The sequence below is a fragment of the Mercenaria mercenaria genome, chromosome 10 (genome assembly GCF_021730395.1).
Source record: "Mercenaria mercenaria strain notata chromosome 10, MADL_Memer_1, whole genome shotgun sequence".
Taxonomy (NCBI): domain Eukaryota; kingdom Metazoa; phylum Mollusca; class Bivalvia; order Venerida; family Veneridae; genus Mercenaria; species Mercenaria mercenaria.
The window spans coordinates 82316806-82341747 of record NC_069370.1 but is presented as its reverse complement, the minus strand read 5'-3'; the positions used below and the strand labels follow the sequence as shown (position 1 = coordinate 82341747).

At 34.7% G+C, this 24942-nt stretch overlaps 1 protein-coding gene across 1 annotated transcript in view; it reads left to right on the top strand.

Moving 5' to 3' along the window:
* Positions 1-24942, top strand: part of LOC123560114 (uncharacterized) — an 80490-nt gene that overhangs the window by 10913 nt on the left and 44635 nt on the right. Inside the window, exons 2-7 of the mRNA XM_053516641.1 lie at positions 11088-11221; positions 12554-12616; positions 13014-13046; positions 15971-16158; positions 18138-18297; positions 23327-23423. Of these exons, the coding sequence (XP_053372616.1) occupies positions 11103-11221; positions 12554-12616; positions 13014-13046; positions 15971-16158; positions 18138-18297; positions 23327-23423 (660 nt within the window). The 5' untranslated portion in view covers positions 11088-11102. The remainder of the gene's footprint in view (positions 1-11087; positions 11222-12553; positions 12617-13013; positions 13047-15970; positions 16159-18137; positions 18298-23326; positions 23424-24942) is intronic.

Sequence of the window (24942 nt, the reverse complement as noted above, 5' to 3'; positions counted from 1 at the left end):
TTCAACGCATTTGAAGTTTCTACATGAATATTAATGTCTAACTTGTTGGAGCAAGTAAGTCTGACCAGTATTTAAGGACTTTTTTTTTATTTTTCAATGTTTTCGTATTCCTAATGTCACGTACAGGACTTGATAATTAAAATGGGGAGAAAATGTGTAGGCGGCTGGATAGCTCAATCGGTAGAACATCGGAACGGTATTCCGAGGCCCTGGGTTCGAGTCCCAGTCTGGCTGCATATTTTTCTCACCCTGTGACACAATAAAATAAAGTACAAAGCCGGAACTGACGTAATGTTGTTAAAAGTCACCATCATGTCCCGCTAAAAATCAAAATACATATATGATTCACAGGGAAAACCCCTAGATGACAGGTGAGGTGACAAGTTACTGGATGACTAGAATGCAGACTTAATCCTTTAACAGATGGCTAGAACTCAGGCCAGTGTTGGCAAAAAGCCGGTTAATATGAGTATTGATGGGGCCGGCGGTCAATACCAGTTAAAACTGGTCAATACTGGTCAATACCGGTCAATACTGGTCGATTCAATATTATGGTTGTTCTTGGTTGGTCAAAACTAGTTTATTCGACACTTTTTCATTAAGTACATTCACAGATTAGCACAGGCTGTAACAGTGATATGAAAATAATCAAGCAACTTTTTTGATCATACAAAGGTATAGTGGTCAATACTGGTCGATTCAATTTTGGTCCTTAGTAATGTGTCCTGGTCAGACTCCATTTTGGACAATATAATTAGACTGGTCAATAGTAGTTTATTATTATGGATGTTTTATCTTCTTATAGTTAGCCTGGATTTTAAATTGAATAAAGATTTTATTATTATAAAATAAACTCAGTGAAATTGACAATACTGGTCAATTCAGACTTTGGACCTATGCAATATTCCTGATCAGTACTTGTGGTTACTACGTTCGAGCATTTAGAATAATATCATGACAACTTATCAGTGACTAGATAAACAGGCCAGCAACATACCTATTGTATATTGTAAGACATGGTGTCAGTTAGGCAATGTGACAACTGCTATCAAAACACAAACCATTTCCATGAAAGTGTCCATGTGTTCACAGGAATTTTTTATATAATTATTTATACTAGTAAAAATAATTAGATTCATCACTTGTGAATCAAACACTTACTGCTTTAGTTTATGAAATACTTTCTACCAATAACACACTGGATAACCGGCTATCCTGACGCCCGCTGGAAATGTAACCCAGCTGTAAATCGGTAGGTAAAGTTTTTCATTTATTTCTATTAAAACGAAGCCAATTCGTGCAAATCAACCTGACAGTTTTGTCAAGGAATGACCATGGCTTACATTTACAATTTCTGGGCCAAAAACAATCGTTATGTTTTGAGATATTCGCTAACAATTTCTTCAGTTTGAAAAATCGAGCAAAAATCCGAAGTTTTGCGTAAATTGTTTTGTTTATGAACAACCTGTGAAATTTTTTATCATCTGGTTTAACAGATGTGTCCTTTTGGAACATATGTGTGAAGTTTCCGGGTTCTACGTTATTCCTGAAAAAGTATATTAGCCGTTAAAAAGGCATGGTCGAGAGAAAAAGACTGTCGAAAACGGCCGCTGTATTTGAAATAGGCAGTCGTTGAAATCAGCTGTCAGCTATCGAGAATACAACTGTATAAAAGTAAAAAAACTGTCTTGTAGACATAATGCCCCGTAGTGTCTCTTCTTTATGTATATTTTGTATCTGTTTAGTCTGTCTGTGTTTTTGTGATTTCTTTCGTCTTTCATTTGTGTAAAATGTGTATACTTGCAGTCAGTAAACAGTCTGTATATACTTATAAATGTATGGTCCTTGTTGCATTGTCGAGTAATTCTGGTTGATTTCATTATCATTGTCCTTTTGGTTTAGGGTCTAAAAGTTGCTTTGTTCCTTTCGTCCGTCCGTCCGCCCGCAGTGTCTTGTCCGGGCTCTGATTCTACATGCATGGACTGATTTTTAAGTATTGATTTTTAAACTTCAAACATGTGTTACCGATGATACTTGTTTGCCTGGTGCACAGTAAAGTGCCCAATTCAGCAAAAAATCATGTACATAGCCCCATCTTTCAAACAATACATGATAGAACTATAAAGTAAAGTTTATAAGTAAGGTACGATACAGATGTAGATGTGGAGGTGAACATTTATCATGAAAATTTAGAAATAAAGAAGTGCGACAAGTTTAAGTATGCAAAAATTAGCCATTTTTGCATGTAATGGGTTAGCATCTAAAATTTCATCATTTTTGTAAGCTGTCTCACAGAAATTCTGTTCTTTTTTACATCTTCACTATTAAATTTTGTGAAAGAAAAATATCTTAGCTTTCATTTGATATATAACATCATGTACTTCTGTAATTCTTGTTCTGAGAATCATGGTTTGAACCAAAGTTGTATGGATGTAACGCCCTAGAAATCTGAAAAAGCTATACTTAAAAATGTGTAGAAAAAAGTAGTATCTTTTGGTGCTAAAACATGTGAGATAGCTTTGAAAAGTTTGAAAAATATGTAAGCTGAAATAGTCAAAGTATCATTTCTGTACATCAAGTCTATAAATAAATATGGCCGAATATAAGTGTTATAAAACTAGAAATTTCAGCATATTTTTATTACATATGATGACATGAGTAATATTTCCAACAATTGTTGAAATCCATCAAGCAGTTTTTTAGATATTGACAAAAGTGTAAAAGTTATCTGTAATGTCCGTCCCCGTAATGTCCGTCCCCACTTATCATTGCTTTTGAATGTTGTATATATATTATTATTTTCTATCAAATTCAATTCCTTTTATTTCTGTTTTACCAATAAGAACTGAAATTTAAAAAAAAATGCATTGAAAATCAGTAAAATACATTAATTTGGTGATATTTTTTCTTAAAAACACATTGTGTGTAAAAAAATGACAAAATTTGTTGAAATCTTCAGCAAAATGAATCAGTTTCATACATGAATTTTACTTTCATATAAAGATCTCATGCAAAAATATGAAAAAAGACTAATGAGTATATAAATAAAGTAAAACTTTGCCAAACATTATCTATAAGCACATTTAAAGTGTTGGGGGACAGACATTTCATTTTTGGACTAAAACTACATGTTGAAAAAAGTAAGTAGAGTTTCAGTCCTCAGTCTTCTTGAAATTTATAGTCTTGTAATTTATAGGGTTTAACATCATATCCAGAAAGCTCTGCCCCTCTTTTGTCCCTAATTACAAAAACTTTTTGAAATGCTACCATAAACACTTGATCCCCCTCCCCTAGTGCCCTATTGTATATTTCTTATCTTTTATATTTTCTCTTATATTTTCATCTACAAAATAAAGGGTCATAAGATCAGGAAGGTCTAATACGGGGAGTAGAAACTCCATATAAATCAATACATTTTTAGCTCGACTATTCGAAGAATAAGTAGAGCTATCCAACTCACCACGGCGTCGGCGTCGGCGTCACACCTTGGTTAAGTTTTTCGTACCAGTCCACATTTTGACAAAGTCTTTTGAGATAAAGCTTTGAAACTTTCAACACAAGTTTACCATCATCATGGCCAGTTATAGGCAAGAGCACAAAACTCCATCAAGGATTTTGGCTGAATTATGGCCCCTTTTGACTTAGAAATCATGGTTAAGTTTTTCGTACCAATTCATATTTTGACAAAGTCTTTTAAGATAAAGCTTTGAAACTTTCAACACTTGTTTACCATCACCATGTCCAGTTATAGGCAAGAGTACATAACTCCATCAGGGATTTTGGCTGAATTATGGCCCCTTTCGACTTAGAAATCTTGGTTAAGTTTTTCGTACCAGTTCATATTTAGACAAAGTCTTTTAAGATAAAGCTTTGAAACTTTCAACACTTGTTTACCATCACCATGGCCAGTTATAGGCAAGAGTACGTAACTCCATCAGGGATTTTGGCTGAATTATGGCCCCTTTCGACTTAGAAATCTTGGTTAAGTTTTTCGTACCAGTTCATATTTAGACAAAGTCTTTTGAGATAAAGCTTTGAAACTTTCAACACTTGTTTACCATCACCATATCCAGTTATACGCAAGAGCACATAACTCCATCAAGGATTTTGGCTGAATTATGGCTCTTTTTGACTTAGAAATCTGGGTTAATATTTCGTACCAGTTCATATTTTGACAAAGTCTTTTGAGATAAAGCTTTGAAACTTTCAACACCTGTTTACCATCACCATGTCCAGTTATAGGCAGGAGTACATAACTCCATCAAAGATTTTGGCTGAATTATGGCCCCTTTTGACTTAGAAATCTTGGTTAAGTTTTTCGTACCAGTTCATATTTTTTGTAAAGTGTTTGACATATGGCTTTGAAACTTTTATCACTAAGTCTTGTTTAGTATAATAGTCTCTATCTGTAGGAAAGAGAACATAACTCTGTCATCTATTTTGGCTGAATTATGGCCCTTTTTGGACTTTGAAATTGGTTCTGTTTTCATACAAGTCCATGTTTTGTCAAAACTATTTGACATATGGCTTTTAAACTTTGAACACTTGTTTATCATTATGATTTCCATCTGTAGGCAAGAGTACATAACTATTTTGGCTGAATTATGGCCCTTTTTGGACTTTGAAATTGGCTCATATATTGCCATTTAGTGCAAGACTTATGGAAATCAAAGTAATACAGGAACATTGTTTGTCTGATCTATTTATTTCTTTTGTCTGAATATCTGTGGAAATATTTTGACCCCATTCTTCAATCAATTCTTCGAATAGTCGAGCGCGCTGTCATCAGACAGCTCTTGTTCTGTATTATGCTGTCGTCCATACCTGTAAATATCGACCAGTCGTTAGCGATCGATATTTTGTTTTCGCCACTATCGATTAGCGTGTAATTAGCATATTACCTCATATTAATCATGGAGCTATAACATTTATTGTTCAAAGGGTTTACCAGTCACATGTTAAGTGGCGATAATTAGATGATCAGAGATTGATCTAAAGGGATTCTGAAGCAAAAACAGCATGCGACTGCATGTGGTGATATGCTTAATTATTATGAATTAACTCGAGCTCACTTCCCTGAAGAAATATTTTACCACGTAACTTCAAACCTTTATCAAAGGGCCGATTTTTGTTGGATTTGAATAAAAAATTTAATCTTAAAACTGATGTGTGAAAAATACAATGTATTTAAATTAAAATAACAATATTTTTTTAAAAAAGCCGACAACGAAGTTACATTTCGTATTCCGAACTTTAAGATAAAACTGCAGAAAATCATCTAGGTTTAACACGCATTTAAATGGTGAAGAACAGAGCAATATCATAAACAAATATTTTCAGGCAACAGTTTACAGTTTTGACTTGCTATTTTCATTAAAATATGTCCTAATTTTTTTGTTCTAAATACTCTGAATCAACAAGGCAAATATCATGTAAAAAACGACATCTTTCTCTCTGGATAAGACAAGTCTAGATTTAGCCATTTTCACGGGTCGAAAAGTAACATTAATGTAGATATTTTCCATTTAAAAACAGATGCAGGCAATAATTTCATGGCAGAACTTTTGTTTTCAACAAAAATTTCAACAAAATGCTTTCCCAGATTTTCACTGAAAGGACGAGTTAAACTGTAAGGTGTAAGTGTTTGAGTAATAGCAGAATAACCTACGGCATATGCTTCGATTGGACGACAGCATAAGATAAGATGAATGCCGGTTTCCAGTCTCTGTATCAGTTGTTCCAGATAAGATGCATCAAAATCATTCCTTAATTAAAACAACATAATTAATAAGTGACCTATTGAGATGGGAACAACATGCCATAAAACACAGGTGGCCACAGAAGATCACAAAATCACACTTTCTCAACAGGATGCCAATATACAAGGGACCATAAAACCCCTAAACTGGATCTTAATTGATCATTATGGAATCTTTACCTAAAACAACACTCTTTGATGTAAGTGTTATAATCCCATGTATTGTATAAAATTAAAACCCCTAGTAAGGATATATTTTGCCTTTTTTTCTAAGGACTTCCCCCTTAAAAAAAAAAAACATCAAAAAAAAAAAAAAAACATATTTTAAATTAAACCGTGAAAAATAAAAGACTGGTACAAGTATACAAAAAAAAGACAATGTGTTGAAGTGTTTTATTTTTTCAGTCATAGACAGAACATTATTATGTTATCATTATTTCTTTTTGTACCATTAACACAGCACTGATAGAAAGCTAAACTGATACAGTAATGTTATGGTCATCTACATTTAATATGCTTGTATTCTACGGGAAGGTTGTTAGATATGGATTAGTTTTATGTGAATGTTTGTACGGAGTGTATATCAAAATCCCCTTGATCAAAATCCCCTCCACTGAAAAATGACTGGGTGTTACAAAATCCCCTTCATACTTTTGCAGGGGGTATCATAATCCCCTCTGTGATTTTCATTATAGATATATAGATATCAGTGCTCCAAATTAAATTATGTTTGCTAAAGGCATTGTATTTACGTGCTTTATGCAGTAGACTTTTAAATTGTGTACAGTTGTATTTGAACTTGATGAAATAAGTAAAAGTCACAGAGGGGATTATGATACCCCCTGCAAAAGTATGAAGGGGATTTTGTAACACCCTGTCAGTTTTTAGTGAAGGGGATTTTGATCAAGGGGATTTTGATTGTCTCCCGTTTGTACGGCATGTATGTTTTTTTTCTTTGAAACAGAACAGTACTTGCATATATGATAATATGCAGTGAAGAATTGATTGTAAAGCTGATTTTGACAAATACTGCTTAATACTAGTAGAATACTTTTTGAAAATTAGTAAAAATGAAATACTTCAATCTCTCTAGCTTTTTTAACTGCTATTTAAATGAATGTCTGAAATGAATTTCCTATATCATTTAGTAAAACCATTTACTATATTTATAGACATATTACCTATTGAAATGACACAAATGTTCCCTTAGTTAAGAAATTTGAATTTCAGAGTAATTTGTGTTTCAAAGTAGTTATAAAAGCTGAACCAGTCATTTTATATAATGTCCGTCCCCCATTTCTGGCACTATTTATTTATGATATTTTCTGCTTAAATGTTATATAAATAAGAGTATTTATGTTTCTACTTTGTTGTTTGTTTTAATTACTTGCTTTAAAGGTGTTTTCATGCTGTAAATGTTCCATTTTCCAAATTTTAGATTAAAGTGAATTTTACGATTAACAGAAAATAATAGTAATTTCAAAGAAATTAGCTATTTTTTTTTTAAAATGGAAAAGCAAAGAGTTAAGGCTTATATTTTCTTGATCTTTGCCCTAAAACTATTAGAAAATACACATAAAACAACTGGTTTTGCATAAAACATTTACAGTAGGAATCTAATTTGAATGACGGTGTAATGTCCGTCCCCAACCCGACATGGCAACTTGAATCCACTTTTTTGAAAAAAAAATCCCAAAAAGTTATCTATTTGGGTACTGATCCTTGTGCACAACATGTTGAAGTGTAGAAAAAAGGTATTTTTCAAGGCAAAGTAAAAACTTTATTTTTTGACTTAGATGCTAACCCAATTGGGCACTTTACTGTGCACCAGACAACTGTAAGTATTAGTGAGGCCCATTCATTAATGACCACCTCCAATGTCAGTATAACAAAAAAAATCTTTAACACAGAGCTATAAGTAAGTATTTTGTGTCAGACTGGCAATTCCTATATGCATAGACAAAATTTCAAATATATTGTGTCGTATAGTAGAACTTTTATTTTCATGTGGTTTTATTTGATAGCTGACTGTGTAAGATCGTAAACAAGCAAAGGAGAGTTCCGATCTTCCTTGTTATATGTTGATTAAGGTGATGTCACTTTTTGAATTTCCGGTGAATAACAAAAAACCAAAGAATATTCAGTTCTTTCCAAAAACCATTATATCATGATTCAACCAAATAGTTTCCTTTGTCTACCAGAAAGGAACAATTCTTATATCTTAATATTGAGATTTGATACCTTTATAACAGACAATAAACTAAAACAATAGACATTCATATGTGACGTCGGTGAGCTCAACAAAGCAATTTCAAGCACAAATATTAATGTGGAATATAAAGTAAGTTGCACATTACAATATCCGTCCAAGATACTTTCAAAAACAATGCATTTGCAGAATAGAGAGATAAAAATAAGTTTGACAGCTCGCGAAAACTAATGACAAATTTTGACAGGTATATGATGACTCATGACCTAATTAATTTTTTTCTGTTATTTCTAACTTCCAGATTGATTTTCATAAAATGGGTATTCTTTATTGTAGCTTACAACTCATACATTTAAACAATAAAAGAATATATTGTTACCTCACTGTTGTTTTGTCTATCCATCTCTCGTACGAATTCCTATTGTTTCAGTCATTTGTCAGTAATTAGAGCAACTCACAGTGTTGCAATCATACAAAACACATCCCTTGTTTTCACATAGATATTGAGGATTTATCTAATTAGCACATGTATTGGAAACACAATTTCAGTACCGACTGTGTATTGTAATAATGCTAAAACTATCTCAGTCGTGACGTCTCCTTAAAGCTACATGTGGCTGCCATGTTGAGAAATAACTGATTAACAGTCATGTGAGATTTTGCAAAGTTCTGCTTATTTAGATCTGAAACAATCGTTTGCCTCTATACATCAACAACTTGCAGTTTTAGACCATGAATAAACTGTTGAAAAGGTATTTATGAATAAAACAAAATGGCAGATTTACATTAGGAGCAATTGATTAATTATGTATGAGCAAATAAGATCATACACCTATCAAGAACACTTTTCAAAACAAGAACGGGCATTTGAGATTCATTAAAGATACTGAATTCTTCAAACGAAATTCAGAGGACTGACGACCAGAAGGAATCATTTGCACTTGCAAAACCCGAGGTGAAATTACTTTCTTTAGTAGCCCGGAGGCACCTGTAGTGGTTTCCCTCCACCATCAAAAGCTGGCAAAATGGCAATATGTACTATACTGCTTCGGTGTAACTGCAAAAAAATATATGGTTGGCTTTTGCATGGCGGAAAAATGGCAAGAACGCGTGAACTAGGTTAAAATTCAGCCCAGGTGTGAAGGAATATAGTCCTAAAGCCTCTTGAAATGAAAGTGCCATTTTTAAAAATAATTACGTTTTCGTCAAATCACTGCCAGTAATACTTTTTACATACAAAAGTATTCAAAATCATCGGAGTTAATGGATAGTCTATAAATGTTAACATCCGAGTTCAACGACAGCACTAGCGGCCGTTTTCGACAGTCTTTTTTTTCGACCATGCCTATTTAACGGCTAATATTCTTTTTCAGGAATAACGTAGAACCCGTAAACTTTACACATGTGTTCCGAAAGGACAAATCTGTTAAACCAGATGATAAAAAATTTCACAGGTTGTTCATAAACAAAACAATTTACGCAAAACTTTGGATTTTTGCTCGATTTTTTCAAACTGAAGAAATTGTTAGCGAATATCTCAAAACGTAACGATCGTATTTGACCCAGAAATTGTAAATGTAAGCCATGGTCATTCCTTGACAAAACTGTCAAGTTGATTTGCAAGAATTGGCTTCGTTTTAATAGAAATAAATGAAAAACTTTACCTACCTATTTACAGCTGGGTTACATTTCCAGCGGGCGTCAGGATAGCCGGTTATCCAGTGTGAATAAAGTTCAATTAAATTAGCAGTTTTTCCATTAATCGTGACATTTTTGTAGAAAAATAATTTATCTTTGTAATCTAATCTAAAAGAAAATGTTCAATGACCAGTAAAAATTCAACCAATTTTGACCAACTTACCACTTCTGACCAATTTAAGAGTACTGATTAGGTTGCTTTAACTAAATAATAATGCCTGCATTCACCATAATCAAGTCCCAAATGCTCTTAAACAGTCATTGTTTAAGTGTTCTTAAACTTTGCAAAATATCTTAACAGTCAAATTTGACAAATTGACCAGTATTGATCAATCGACCAGTATTGACCACTTTAGGCAAATCATCTTGTTATCAGATAACTAGACATTTCATAGATGTTGAAACTTGAGTAACTAGTCACAATGCCAGTGAAATATTACGTAGTTCTTTATGCTTTTATTTTCTGTCCATAATGCAGATGAAAAAGGCTGTGTGCACCATTGACTAAAATTCATGCACTGTTTTTCAAGAGTATATAACAAAATCCCCTTGATCAAAATCCCCTCCACTGAAAAATGACAGGGTGTTACAAAATCCCCTTCACACATTTGCAGGGGGTATCATAATCCCCTCTGTGATTTACATTATAGATATATAGATATCAGTGCTCCAAATTATATTATGTTTGCTAAAGGCGTTGTATTTACGTGCTTTATGCAATAGACTTTTAAGTTGTAAATAGTTGAATTTGAACTTGATGAAATAAGTAAAAATCACAGAGGGGATTATGATACCCCCTGCAAAAGTATGAAGGGGATTTTATAACACCCTGTCATTTTTCAGTGTAGGGGATTTGATCAAGGGGATTTTGATTGTCTCCCGTTTTTCAACCGTATTTCTGTGGAACAGTTTGCAGTTAACTCAGCTAGTGTTCTTTGATTCTGTGCTAGTACTAACCTGTTCTCTGCATATAATTGTCAACTTCTCCACATGAATCAAAGGTGGAGGAAAAATGTTTTCAGAAATAATGTCTTTTATCAATCGTCAAGGGGAACAAAGACTTTGTCCAGGTATTTAAATCCTTAAACCTCAATCTTTATGGAATATATGATTGTCATGTGGTGATAGGGTTACCCTTTTTGTTTCTCGGGTCATTATTTTCAGTCTTGAGTACACTGAGCTTGGCTTATATAAAAATATCCAGTCACCTCCATCAAGTCTATATTTTGGAACAGGCTGAATGCTTGTAATTATGTTAAAAAAGTAGCTAACAATGTATTCAGCTACAAGTACTACTAGTAAGCACAATGAATTACTGATGTATTTTTTGTCTGTTTCAGTGGTGGAGGTAGAGGAGAGTACCCATATCCCTAGATATTAACTGATGCTGTCTCATTCAAATATTGAAATATTTATTTACAGAAATTGTGTTCAAGAATGTCGGGTGAAGTTGATCTTGCGTCACAGCTGCATACCTGGGCAGTGAAGGAGATGCATTTCTACTCACAGGGGGCATCAACGAAAACCAATATACCAACAGTGGAAGATTTTAAAATGTAAAAGTCTTTCTATATACAACTAAAATTTGAATGGAGTTTTAGATAGTGCTCTATTTGTAGTATTCATTACCAAAGAACATGTAATGAGTACATTTAATGGTTAAATTTTGCACATTACAAACATATATTATTTGAGAATTCAAGCACTTTGTAATTTACAGTGTAGATGTATGCTTTGCAAAATGTCTTAAATTCTTTAGTGATATACACTGAAAAAGGCTTTTTTAACAAAATTTTGAAAGTGGCATGTGCCTGTCTACTTTTTTTGAAAATTGGAAGAAAAAGTGCTATTTCCAAACAAAAATTTGGGAAAATTTTTTGAGTGGTAATGTTAAAATTGCAAAACAAGGTTTACAAACCTTAATTAAACAGAAATCAAACACCTTTCAAAAGCTTTGATAGCTATATCTTGTCGGCCTAGGCTCTACAGACTACAACTATATTTCCCAGTCTTAATACGCATCTTTCAATATCCTGTCTCGTAACCTTCATGATTTGTGCACTCTGTCGCTATGTTGAGTCTCATCTATCATTTCAGTGAGGTTTTTAAAAGTATTTGGCTTTATAACTTTGAATACTTGTTTTATTTAGCTGATTACGGTTTTAATTATGTGAAGGTCAACTCTGGCAACATATAAAATCTCTTCCTGTACCAAACCGTAAAATTATAATTTTTGAATAATAATAATAATAATCGAATAAGTCCCAACAGTTTTATCCGATCTTCACCAAAATTGCTAACAATGTTTTTTTCCGGTTAACAAGGCATATATCATCAACATAATTACCTTTATGGTACATAACTGAATATTTAGACAGTATTTTAGGCGTATTTTGTGACAGTCTTGCACTCTTGTTAAATATAAAGAGAGAATAGATTACCTGAGCTGTGAATAAATACACAGAATTTCACATAATCCCAGTATTTAGAGTACCTCATATACAAAATAAGAATCGGGTACTTAACATTACAAGGCACGTATTTTAGCCCATACCGTTATTTGAAAATGATGTGCTGTTATCACTGATGCAAGTAACAAACTGACTATTTTGTCTTAAGCTCAATTTTCAACCAAATTTGGAAACTCTGAATATGTACAAAAAGAGGTTTTAAGTACATCATGTTATACCTCATCTGAGACTTCAATAACAAAAAATAGTGAACAAGTCCCTAATGATGTTAGTAACTTATGATTGTGTGAAGATAGAAGTTTTGTAATGAAATGTTAAGAGCGCTTTATTTTGATATTCAGGTCAATGTAAATTTATGTAAATTACTTTTGAATGCTGTTCTTGAATTGAAAGAAGACCTAATGTTTTGTTTTCCAGGTTATGTAAGGGTCCAAATGCAGCTATATGGAAGTGGGTTATAGCACATGTACGCTCCACTGAGTAAGGCTTGTTTTAGTCTGTAGTAATTTTCAAACTTACTCCTAGGTATCTAGACTCCGATTGGGATAATACTCAGCTTTTCAAACAACTTCTGGTTTTCCTTTATTACGTTAATCAAATAAGACTCTTTAGAAGACATTTTTCATTCAGTTTAGTATGGTACAGGTATTGAGTGTACAGATATTGAATGGATTTCGAGATCTCCTACGCTTCCTTCAAATTTTGTAATTTTTACAGGTAGGCAGACTGAATCCTGCACTTTGCTTTGGTGAAAATAAGCAAGAGTTGCCAGTGCTATTATTGAAAGTGATTGGTTCAGTAACTTTTAAGTTATTTTGTCATTTTAAAGTATTAAAATAATGATTTAACATAAAATGTATGTTTGCTTTCATTTCAGGACTGTGAGAACTGTAAAAGGAAATCTTGCCCTGTATCCTTTACATTTTGTTCTAATGGTTTCATGAATATGACAGCTGACTCATTTTATTATGTGCTTTTGACTAGTTATTCTTGGCTATACTGGAGCCCTAGTAGTAAATGTTTTATGAGTGATTTCAACCAGTATATAAAAAAGACAGGAATAGCCTAATTTTAGTATCATAGTTGTGAGAATAAGCATATACACATTGCTAATACACTTGGAGGTGCTGGGTATCATAAAACTACAGCACACGTGAACAGATAATTTGCTCAGACAAGTCTATATTAAAATAGCCTGTACTCTGAGCCTGTGGTAATATTGCATCAACCCCTTTCGCAGTTCTTTGCTCACCTCAGCACAAAGTGCTCTGGGTGAGCTATTGTGATCGCTCACCGTCCGGTGTCCATGCAGCCACACTTTCCTTTAAACAACATCAGTTCTCCTCTGAAACCATTTGGTGAATGTTGATGAAATTTGGCCTAGATGTTCCTTGGGTGGTCCTCTTCCAAAGTTGTTCAAATGGTTCTACTTTGTTGAACACAGGGGCCACCAGGGCTAAAAACAGAAAAACCTTTGAACGACATCTAAACGCCTGGTCCGATTTTGAAATGATTTCATATAAATGGTCCTTCTGTAACCCTCTACAAAGATTGTTAAAATTATTACGATTCGTCAAAAAGGTGACGTGTTCACTTTTTCCTACATGTATATATTGGAAACTCAAAATCTTCTGGTATGAAACAGCTTGTTCGATTTTGAAATGATTTCACAAATGGTCCTTGTGTGACTCTCTACTAAGATTGTTCAAAATATCTGATTCGTTAAAAAACATGGCCACCAGTGGGCATGGTCACTTTTCCCTATATGTGTATAGTAGAAACATTAAAAATGTATTAAGTGTTTACCATTTTGAACCTAGAGCATAATTCTGTTCATGCACATTTACGAGGGGTGTTCCAAAAATAATGTCATTTGTGTTTTATTTCGCGGAAATCGTGTCATGTGTACACAAAACCACCTCGTGTCGATAGAACGATCACTGAATCGTAACATAGGTAAATATCGCGCTCACACGTTCACCGACTTTGGTACAGTGTACATTGCTTTATAGCGTATTCATTACACTTTACACAAAATGACTGGGAAAAGAGCTGAAAATGTGCTTGAAATTAGGGCCTACATAAAAGGTAGGTCGCTACTCGGCATGAAGCTTGTAGATATTCACCGTGAGGTGTGCGACATTTATGGGGAAGGTCAGATGTCTCATAGGACTATTTGTAGGTGGGTAGCTAAACTTAGGACCGGACAGCAGCAACTCAAAGATGCTGCTCGCACAGATCGTCCTGCAACAACTACGTCGAAAGGTAACATCGAAAAAATCCTCAATTTGCTAAAAAAGGATGCCCGATTCACCGTAAGGCAATTGGCCCGACTGACAAACTTGTCGTTAGCACAAGTTCATGGAATTTTGAAGAAACACCTAAAACTTAGAAAAATAAATGCAAGATGGATACCCAATTTGTTAACAGATGAACAAAAGAGGACCCGTGTAACAATGGCAAAAAAACTTCTGAACATGTACCTAAAATACAGCAAAAAGGTTTTTGATAATATAGTTACTGGTAATGGAACCTGGGTTTATTATTTTGAACCAAAGCGGAAGTATTCCAACCGAATTTGGGTCACCAAAAATGCGAGATGCCCAAGTATTGCCAAACGAATACGAACGGTGAAGAAGGTTTTGTATGTATTTTTTTCACTCATAAGGGTCCAATCATTCAAATTCCGGTACCAAAAGGCAGTACGGTCATAGGAAAATTCTATAAAAAAAGTTGTTCTAAGAAAATTGAAGAACTACTATAAAAGTCGCCGCCCCAAAACAGGACTTAAGTACCTCCGACTTTTGCATGATAATGCACCTGCTCACAAGGCACGCATTGTGACCGAGTTTTTGGAGTCAGAGGTTACCGTCCTTCCACACCCTCCGTTTTCGCCAGACCTGGCCCCCCTGCGACTATTTTCTGTTTCCCAAACTTAAATATCATCTGTCTGGAAAGAGATACAAATCGAGAAATGCCCTTGGATCTGCAGTTTATCAGTATCTGATGGGTGTTCCCATAGAAGAGTATGAACAATGCTTCCAAAAGAGGATTGACCGGCTCAAAAGGTGTATTCAGGCTGACGGAGAGTATTTTGAAGGGCAGAGCAAGTTAAAATGATCAGAACATTTGCAGTATAGGAGAACCGATGCAAGTGACATTACTTTTGGAACACCCCTCGCATATATAAACTTGTTAATTTTATGTTTTGATATCTTCCTAAAAATTCAAGAATGAATTTTTGGTCAAGTGTACCTTTAATTTGCCTATTTTAACTGCTCCAATTTGCATTTACCTTTTCAGCTAAAAAAAACAGATGTACTTAAATATGATCAGGCCTCATCGTTGCTTGCCAAAATGTAGGAAGTACAGTTGCAGCCATTCTAACGTTGCCACTGCATGGATCTGCTTATCTGCACAAAAGTTTTGAAAAATCTGGTATCAGATTCTTGATAATTCATATTGGCCCGCCCGCTTAGCTCAGTAGGTAAGAGCGTTGGTCTATGGACCGCGGGGTCACGAGTTTGATCCTCGGGCGGGGCGTATGTTCTCCGTGACTATTTGATAAACGACATATTGTGTCTGAAATCATTAGTCCTCCACCTCTGATAATTCATGTGGGGAAGTTGGCAATTACTTGCGGAGAACAGGTTTGTACTGGTACAGAATCCAGGAACACTGGTTAGGTTAACTGCCCGCCGTTACATGACTGAAATACTGTTGAAAAACGGCGTTAAACCCAAAACAAACAAAAAAATAATTCATATTGACTTTACCACAGAAATTTTGGTTTTCTGATTTGTGCTATTGTATATTCCTTGACATTGCTCCCAGTAAGAGCAAGACCTCCAGACAGTCATATAGAGTAAAGTATGGTGAGAGTGGGGAGCAGTTTGAGCAGACTAAACATGACTTACTGGATAGGAGAGCTGCTCTGTCAGGGGAGATAACTACTACTCTCAGGGATATTGGACACCTGGAACATGAAGTTGAAAGAATTACAACAGATATCTCAGAAACAGGTAAGAGTATATGTAATTGTGCAAAGTTATCCCCATTTGATTCTACCCAAGAGACTGTTATGTCTTATGTTACATATTTTCCATAAGAAGGACACCTTTAAGAGCATGCAGAATTAATACAAGTTACTAATAGGCTTGTTTAACAGGCTTGAACAGTGTTCATTCTAGGTCGCGCCATGGGGCCATTGGTGCGTATTTTACCATATTGGCGCATGAATGTTTTCTCTATAGTGCCCATCGGGCACACACTTTCAGAAGACAAAATACTCAATCTGTTTACGATTAGCCATATGCGCCGACTTCCAGAAGTTGTGAATCGAATACGACTCTGACGTAACGCGCATTTTCATTGGTCGGTGTTAAAAAGTAGCCAGTCTCCGGTCGCCTAACAACAGGTAGCTTTTAATGTTGCTATGCAATGGCGGACAAAAACACAGTAAATGTTGCAATTTGAAGAAAAAAGAAATCCAATTTTACGTTTTTCTCTAAACGTCCAAAAATAGCAGACGACGGAGAACAAATTTCTAAAGAAAGATGACATGTCCGAGACCGCTAGATTGCTCAATAGTGTAACCACTAAGCCAAAATCAGGCAACAAACATTCATTCCATAGTAAATGGCTGTTGGACTTTCCGTGGTTAGGTTTAAATAACGATAAAAATATTATGACTAGTAATTATGTTTTAAGAACAGCGAAAGTAATACTTTGAACTCCGTGTAAGAAAAGTGTTAAAGATACAGCCTTTCATTTCAAGTTAATCAAGTTTTTCTTTCATGGCCCCTGTTTTTTTCAAATGTCCCCAACTTTTTGCCTCCATGGGGTCCTTTGACCCCACTTAAAAAAATTCTGGAATGAACACTGTTGAATATTGAACCCAGCCCCCACCTTAAATCTCCAACTGCCACATCTAAAATCTAAAAAAACAAAGCCAAAAACAATAATACATGAATTGCCAAGTTTCAACTAAAATTTAAAAATAAAAGTTCATCTGGAATAATAATAATTGCAAAGGATTTGTGGTCTAGCATTATAAGATGATATTTCATTGCATCAGTTAATTATGCCCCCCACATTTATGTATTCGGAGGGACGGACGTATGTATATCCTAAAATCTTGTGTGTCCAAATTTTCCCACACATTCAGCCTGATTTGCTTCAGACTTTCACAGATGAACAGGCTTGATGTGCAGATAGCCATTAACTAAAGCAAGAAATGTTTGCTGTGACTTTTTTTACTGCAGTTAGGTGTAAAAAAAAACACATTTTTTGTTTCCAGTATCCTGACATACCCAAAATTTTTGGTCCGACCTAAATGTTTTTGTTGTCCTGGAGAAATTATTTTTCATTTTTTTAACAATCTTAAAAATCTTGTGTGTCTAACTCCTCTCACACTATTGAAAGGATATGCTTGATGAAGGACCTTTATGTCAAGGTGACCATAAATAATGAACTGTTTTCTGTGGCTGTTTTTTCTAGAATTATGATTGTTTTCTAATTTCACAAAATAGGCCATAGTGAAGAAATTTGGTGTGTTCAACTCCTCTTACACTTTCTGTAGGAATTATTTCAAAGATGCTCAGGTGCATGACCTTATCTGAACACAATTTGCTTCAATGTTTTGGTCAAACATCCTTCATGTGAAGATGGTCTCATACTAAAAATTTGCTGTTTAGAGGATGGCAGAGTATGCCAGTATGGGGAAGCTTTGTCCAATGGACACAAATTAGTTTTATAATTTCCAGTTTCAATTGATTGTGCTGTCAATTCAGTATTGAATTGATAAATGAAATATAAATACATAGACATGATCTGTACATAAAGATCCAAATTTGGCTACCCCTATAGAGCCTCGAGTCAGACTGTAGCAAGTCAATATAATTAAGCTATCAGCTGTTATGATTAAATATAAACTGTGACTATAAATAAACTAGAAGATACTTTTATGCCCAGTTTATTCACTATTGCTATCATTTTTCAGAACATGCATACGAGAAAGAGAAGGACTGTGTTAACAATACACGAAGAAAGGCAGCACTGTTACAGGTGTATTCTCAGAGCTGTACAGATATGATGTCACAGTACGGAGAATACAGCAAAGTTATCAATGCCAAAGTTAATAACATCAAACAGAGAGCACAGTATGTTTATCCTACATATAGCAGGCATTTAGGGCAATAATATTTATAGGTTATTGACTTTGTATGTGGATATATGCACGAGTTCTGCAGCGGCAATATTATCCGTGAAAGAACGAGTGCGTATATCCACATAAAAAGTTGATAACCTTTTTATTACATACCCACAATCAAATAATTATTTTATGTCTAAATTATCGTTCTGTAAAGAAAAATAAGAAAAGAATTTCTTCGAAAATGTAATAAACAAGAAAAATACGAAAAGAATTTCTCCGAAAATGTAATAAACAAATCAAACTGACGCGCATAAATATTTTATGCAAAAATGACGTCAGCTTGTCGCAGCGTGCGCGTGGATGCCATGGACGTCACGCGATTCTTTCCATTTCAACGTTAAGAAAACATTCCACGTCCGATATGAAAGCGTTCCACGTCATGATATGGAAAAATATTGCACGATCGCGGTCCATTGAAACCCAATGGAAAATAATTTAAGGTATGTAATAAAGTCTTAAATTGCATTTGCATTCATGAAGACCATAGATCTAGCTAAGGTCTGCCTAACTGACTAGCTAGTCAAGCTCCATAAAACATATACTTTGCTGGCAGATTTATTACATTATCATTTTAGTTACCGTTTAAATAAAAAATATGGAGAAAACCATATTACTTCTGTAGAAATTGTTTGCCTTACATTGATAAGTTATAAACTATGAAAATTAAGGCCACATGCAAAAATTAACCATGTCAACTGAGTGATGTAATGACTCTCATTCACTGTGTGCAGAACATACCAGCGCTGCTTAAGGATAACATGGTGTAATAGCCATATTTCATATCTTGTAACTGGATGGTAACATTTAAATGAAATTTGGTCACTTTAAAGACATTCAAAATTAAAAACGTTTCACCAAGAGAATTTTCGAATTTTATCATTTTTGGGAGAGATAATCGGTATTGAAGTTAACATTGATGCCTATGGGAAATATAGAATTTCTTTAATTATGAGACTTTGAACTTGAGTTTCGAGAAAATTTTGCGGTAGAAAGCTGCATTATATGCTTCTGATACAAATATAAAAATGAAATCTAAAATTCCCCGTAGAGAAAATTATTATTTTCTAGTTTTCAGGCGAGATAACTCATGAAAAACCAAAATTATCAGGGGAGGTAATCTAAAGGAAATTTATTAGAATTTCTGTCACTATATAACTTGTCAATATGCACCTTACTTCTATCATTTGACATTTTCAGAGCATACATTATCAAGTCGTATGTGCGCTTTTGGTGAAATTGAGGCCTATTACGGGTAGTCATCCTTAAACAATGCTTGGGAAGGAGATAATCTCTATAATTATTTAAAGTTAAAGTAAATAATAAGGGCTTGAAGTTGATGATGCACCCTTCAGAGAAGATTAGGTATATTGTTTTGCTCATGGTTGGTCTGTAGGTTGGTCAGCCAGGGTTTTTTTTCGGCCGTTTTTATAGCCGTTATTCGGCTATATTCCCAATGCCAAAAAGTATGTCTTTTTCCCAAAATGAGTGCAAAAATTCCCAATCTACATTCTGAAAAAAATTTCATCACAATTGCACAAAAATTGACCAAATTATGGACAATTTTGTAATGGAAGTCTGTTAAAGAGGTTGTACAATGTGAAATAAGTGTATGAGATAGTGCTTAAACACATCCTTACTATATCCTGTGGGACTAAATATTTCCCAATTTGGAACATTTACGCATCAAAATTCCCAATTTTGGGGGTATAGGCTATGTTCCCAAATTAGCTAGAAAAAACCCTGTCAGCATCAGTTACCAAATGCCATTGATCACATACCTCTTAGTATTTGGTTCAAAGTTAGTTATTCTCAAGTCTTTTTATTTAAGTCACTGCATATATACAACATAATATTAGTAGTACCTATTGCAGAATGTTGAGTTTTGATAGTTATACTCTAGGGGTCAGAGAAAAAATCTTTAGCTTATTCGTGCTTTTTGTGCCCCCACCCCACCTCCTCCTCCCCTTTATGAGTGGTGGGGCCATAGAGATTCGGTCTTGTTCGTGCATCCGTCCGAAGTTAGTTACGCGCCTAGCTCATAAAGTATATGATATAAATTGATGAAACCTTCCATGAGTCTTTTTTCGTCTGCCTCCGCCCCTTATTTCCAGAGTTATGGCTCCTGAAATAGTCAAAATGCACATTTTCACCTTGTGATGCACCTAGCTCAAAAAGTATTTGATATAGATTGATGAAACCTTGCATGAGTGTTAATCATGATATGAACTTGTGCACCTTCTATTTTTCAACTGGCTCCATCCCCTATTTCCAGAGTTATGGCCCCTGAAATAGTCAAAAATGCACATTTTCACCCTGTGACATGCTTAGCTCAAAAAGTATGTCATATAAACTGATGGAAACTTGCATGAGCCTTTATTGTGATATGAACTTGTGCATCTCCTATTTTTAGCTCGACTATTCAAAGAATAGTCTAGCTATTCTACTCACCCTGGCGTCGGCGTCGGCATCGGCGTCACACCTTGGTTAAGTTTTTGCATGCAAGTACATACAGCTATCATTTAAAGGCATATAGCTTTGAAACTTATTTATTCTTTTTCTAGGTCAATTACCAACCTCACTGGGTCAAGTTCCATAACTCTAACATGTATTTTGAGCAAATTATGCCCCCTTTTGGACTTAGAAAATTCTGGTTAAAGTTTTACATGCAAGTTACTATCTCCAAAACTAATGCAGATATTGAATTGAAACTTCACATGTGTCTTCGGGGTTATAAAACTAGTTGATAGCACCAAGTCCCATAACTCTGACCTTCATTTTGGCCAAATTATGCCCCCTTTTGTACTTAGAAAATTTTGGTTAAAGTTTTGCGTGCAAGTACATACAGCTATTACTAAAAGGCATATTGATTTGAAACTTATTTTTTCTTTTTTTAGATCAATTACCTACCTCACTGGGTCAAGTCCCATAACTCTGACATGTATTTTGGCCAAATTATGCCCCCTTTTGGACTTAGAAAATTCTGGTTGAAGTTTTGCGTGCAAGTACATACAGCTATTACTAAAAGGCATAAATTGATTTGAAACTTATTTTTTCTTTTTCTAGATCAATTACCTACCTCACTGGGCCAAGTCCCATAATCCTGGTTAAAGTTTTACATGCAAGTTACTATCTCCAAAACTAATGCAGATATTAAATTGAAACTTCACATGTGTCTTCGGGGTTATAAAACTAGTTGATAGAATCAAGTCCCATAACTCTGACATGTATTTTGGGCAAATTATGCCCCCTTTTGGACTTAGAAAATCCTGGTTAAAGTTTTGCGTGCAAGTACATACAGCTATTACCAAAAGGCATATAGCTTTGAAACTTATTTATTCTTTTTCTAGGTCAGTTACCAACCTCACTGGGTCAAGTTCCATAACTCTTAACATGTATTTTGAGCAAATTATGCCCCCTTTTGGACTTAGAAAATTCTGGTTAAAGTTTTACATGCAAGTTACTATCTCCAAAACTAATGCAGATATGGAATTGAAACTTAACATGTTTCTTCGGGGTTATTAAACTAGTTGATAGCATCAAGTCCCATAACTCTGATATGCATTTTGGTCAAATTATGTCCCGTTTCGAACTTAAAACTCTTTTGATATTTAACATTTTGGGTAATAATTTCTTGCTTCTGTGACAATATTTCGAATAGTCGAGCTTGGCTGTCTTACGGACAGCTCTTGTTCATCTGGCTCCATCCCCTATTTCCAGAGTTATGGCCCCTGAAATAGTCAAAAATGCACATTTTCACCCTGTGATGTGCTTAGCTCAAAAAGTATGCATAACTCTTTGTCATTAAATAAACTTGCGCATCTCCTATTTTTCGTTTGACCGCCCCCTTTTTCCAGAGTTATGGCCCTGAAATGGTCACATTTTCACCTTGCGATGCTCCTAGCTCATATCATAAAGTATTTGATATAAATTGATGAAAACTTGCATGAGTCTTTATTATGATATAAACTTGCGCACCTCTGATTGTTTGGCTAACTCCACCACTTATTTTTAAAGTTATGGCCCCTGAAATAGTCAAAACTGCACATTTACATCTAATGGCATGCCTAGCTAAAAAAGTATTTGATATAAATTCATGAAACCTTGCACGAGTCTTGATCATATGACCTTGCACACTTGGCATTCTTCTTGAGAATCTTAGCGCTAATTACAGAGTTATGACCCTTGAAATAGCCAAAATAGTCAATTATTTGTTTGTAATGCTCATAGCTTAAAAATATATGGCCTAGAATAATGAATCCTTTATATAAAATGTTTGTTGAGGCTATACCCCCTTAAGATTGCAAACATTTGAATTATTGCCCCACACTGTAAACCTAGAATTGTTTTCGGGCTTCTTAAATTAGCGCCTTTTGCGGGTGGTCATTTCCGTGAAATTAAATAGCCGCAAAAAAATTTTGATCTAACAGAAACGCGAAAGCTTCTAGCTTCAGCTTAAATAGATTGCTATAAAATGGTTCTGTTCTTACACATGCCTGGACACTGACGTTAATCCTTCCAACTCCTTTGAATATTGTAGTTTAATGCAATTTATGTTTTCTTGTCAGTGTTAATATTTTTTAAATTAATATTTGTTACAGGAGTCATAAATAATTCACTTTAATAACTCAAATTCTAGTACATGTACCATTTATAATTAAGGGACTTTTCGAGAATACTATAAATGCAACTATGCCGTGATACTTACCTTAGTATACTAAATTTGTTCGCTTGCGATTTCATATTCTCGGGATTCGCGATGGATATGATTCCGTGAATATTTCATTTGTATCTGCGAAAATGTCCAAGTTTTGAAAAACGCGAGATATAGTATCTGCGAACATTTCTAGATTTACAGTATTTGTGACAAATATACCAGTAGGGGCACACCCTGTGTCCTACAGACACATTCTACTTTTTATTTACTTTTATCTATTGAAATCCAAAAAGTATTAAGTTTTAATTTCATAATTTTGTAGAAAGACATTAGAGAGAGAAGAGTACTACAGTAGAGAGACTGCTGATCATGATCCTGACAGTGACACTGATACTCCAGCCCTGGAAACTGCCTCCGCAGTATGTACTGTCTTGCTTATTTCTCTGCATTGTTATTTTAGGTTAAGAAATATCTAATGTGAAATCATGAATAATCATTGTGCCAGTGTCAAGTGGTTGGATTTTAATCCTCTGTCAAAGTGCTGTATTTCCATGATATTTAGATGAACAATATTTTTTTCCAGATGTTATTCATAAAGTAGATTGTAACCTCTAGACCAGCAGCACTTGTAACACAGAAGAACATGTATATTAATGTTTTTCATATAGATGTTGTTGCTCTGGAGGTCAATCTGCTGACAATCTGGTTTAGTTAGGAGAAATTTTCTACCTTTGAAGAGCAGGGTTGGGTTGACTTCTTCAGTACTTGAGTATTACAAGTACAAGTACCATTTTTCTTACAAAGTACTTGCCAGTACTTGTGCTTACAGAGTCATTAACTCTTCAGAAGTGACATGACAAAAGGTTACTGAGAAATCTTTTAAATTCTTGGTCTTGAAATATTGTGATTTTGGCTGAAACGGCTATTCCATAGAGATATGAATTTGTGAATTTGACACAATTGAAAATTGGAATTTTACTAATTCTGACATTGGAATTTACTTAAGCATGAAATCCACAGAAATTAGTCCTCCACAAAATTTGATGATTTCACAGTACTGTATAGAAGGTTATTTCTGCGGTCAAAATATTCTGCGTTTTGGCCCCAAAAATTGTGAAACAAATTTCTGCGTGATTAATTTCTGCATTTTCGCATAAAAGGAAGAGAAATGTCTGCGTTTTCGATGCCAAGGAGGATGTAATTCCTTGCATGATCGGGCGTAGTGAAAATGATAGCGTATGACAACAATAAACTAAATTACCGGTACCTGCTGTAAAATAACTTTGCATTTAATGAATACATTGTAGGATATAATAATATGTGAATGGAAAAAAATAATAGTCCAACAACAATTGCACAAACTGCAACTGCAAACTATGTTATATCAGCATAACAGTTACACTTCGGTAAGGCCAGAGTTTTTTTATTTTTCGTTTTACGGGAGCGCCGGTCCTAAATATTGCAAAAGTGGAATAAAATTAAAATTCATTTTCCCGAGTTTTATTTTATTTTTTCCGCCGGTCGGTTGTTTACAGCCCCAAAGAAAATAAAATTAGTGTATTTTCGCCTGGACGTAATTTCACAGGAAGGGAGTTTAACGCGTGCAAAATATCGTGTTTTGCCGTACATTTATCGGCATTAACAGGGTGTAAAATTCCACTCGCCTGCTCGCATTGGCGAGTTAAGTCTGAGTAGGACGAGTGGACCTTGCTGTGTACTCGACCGATCGGGCGAGTGGTTTTTTTACGTCCTTACTTTACCAAAATTCAGAAATTACATCTACAAAACGTCAACAAACTTTGAGATGGTTCAGTCGCTACCTGGATTGGCTGGAATTTACCCGCGAATCGTAAAGATATCAAAACGTCATGCCGGTAATTTTCCATTCCACAAGCACGTGTGACCTATCGTAACATCTAATTTACATCGACATGTACA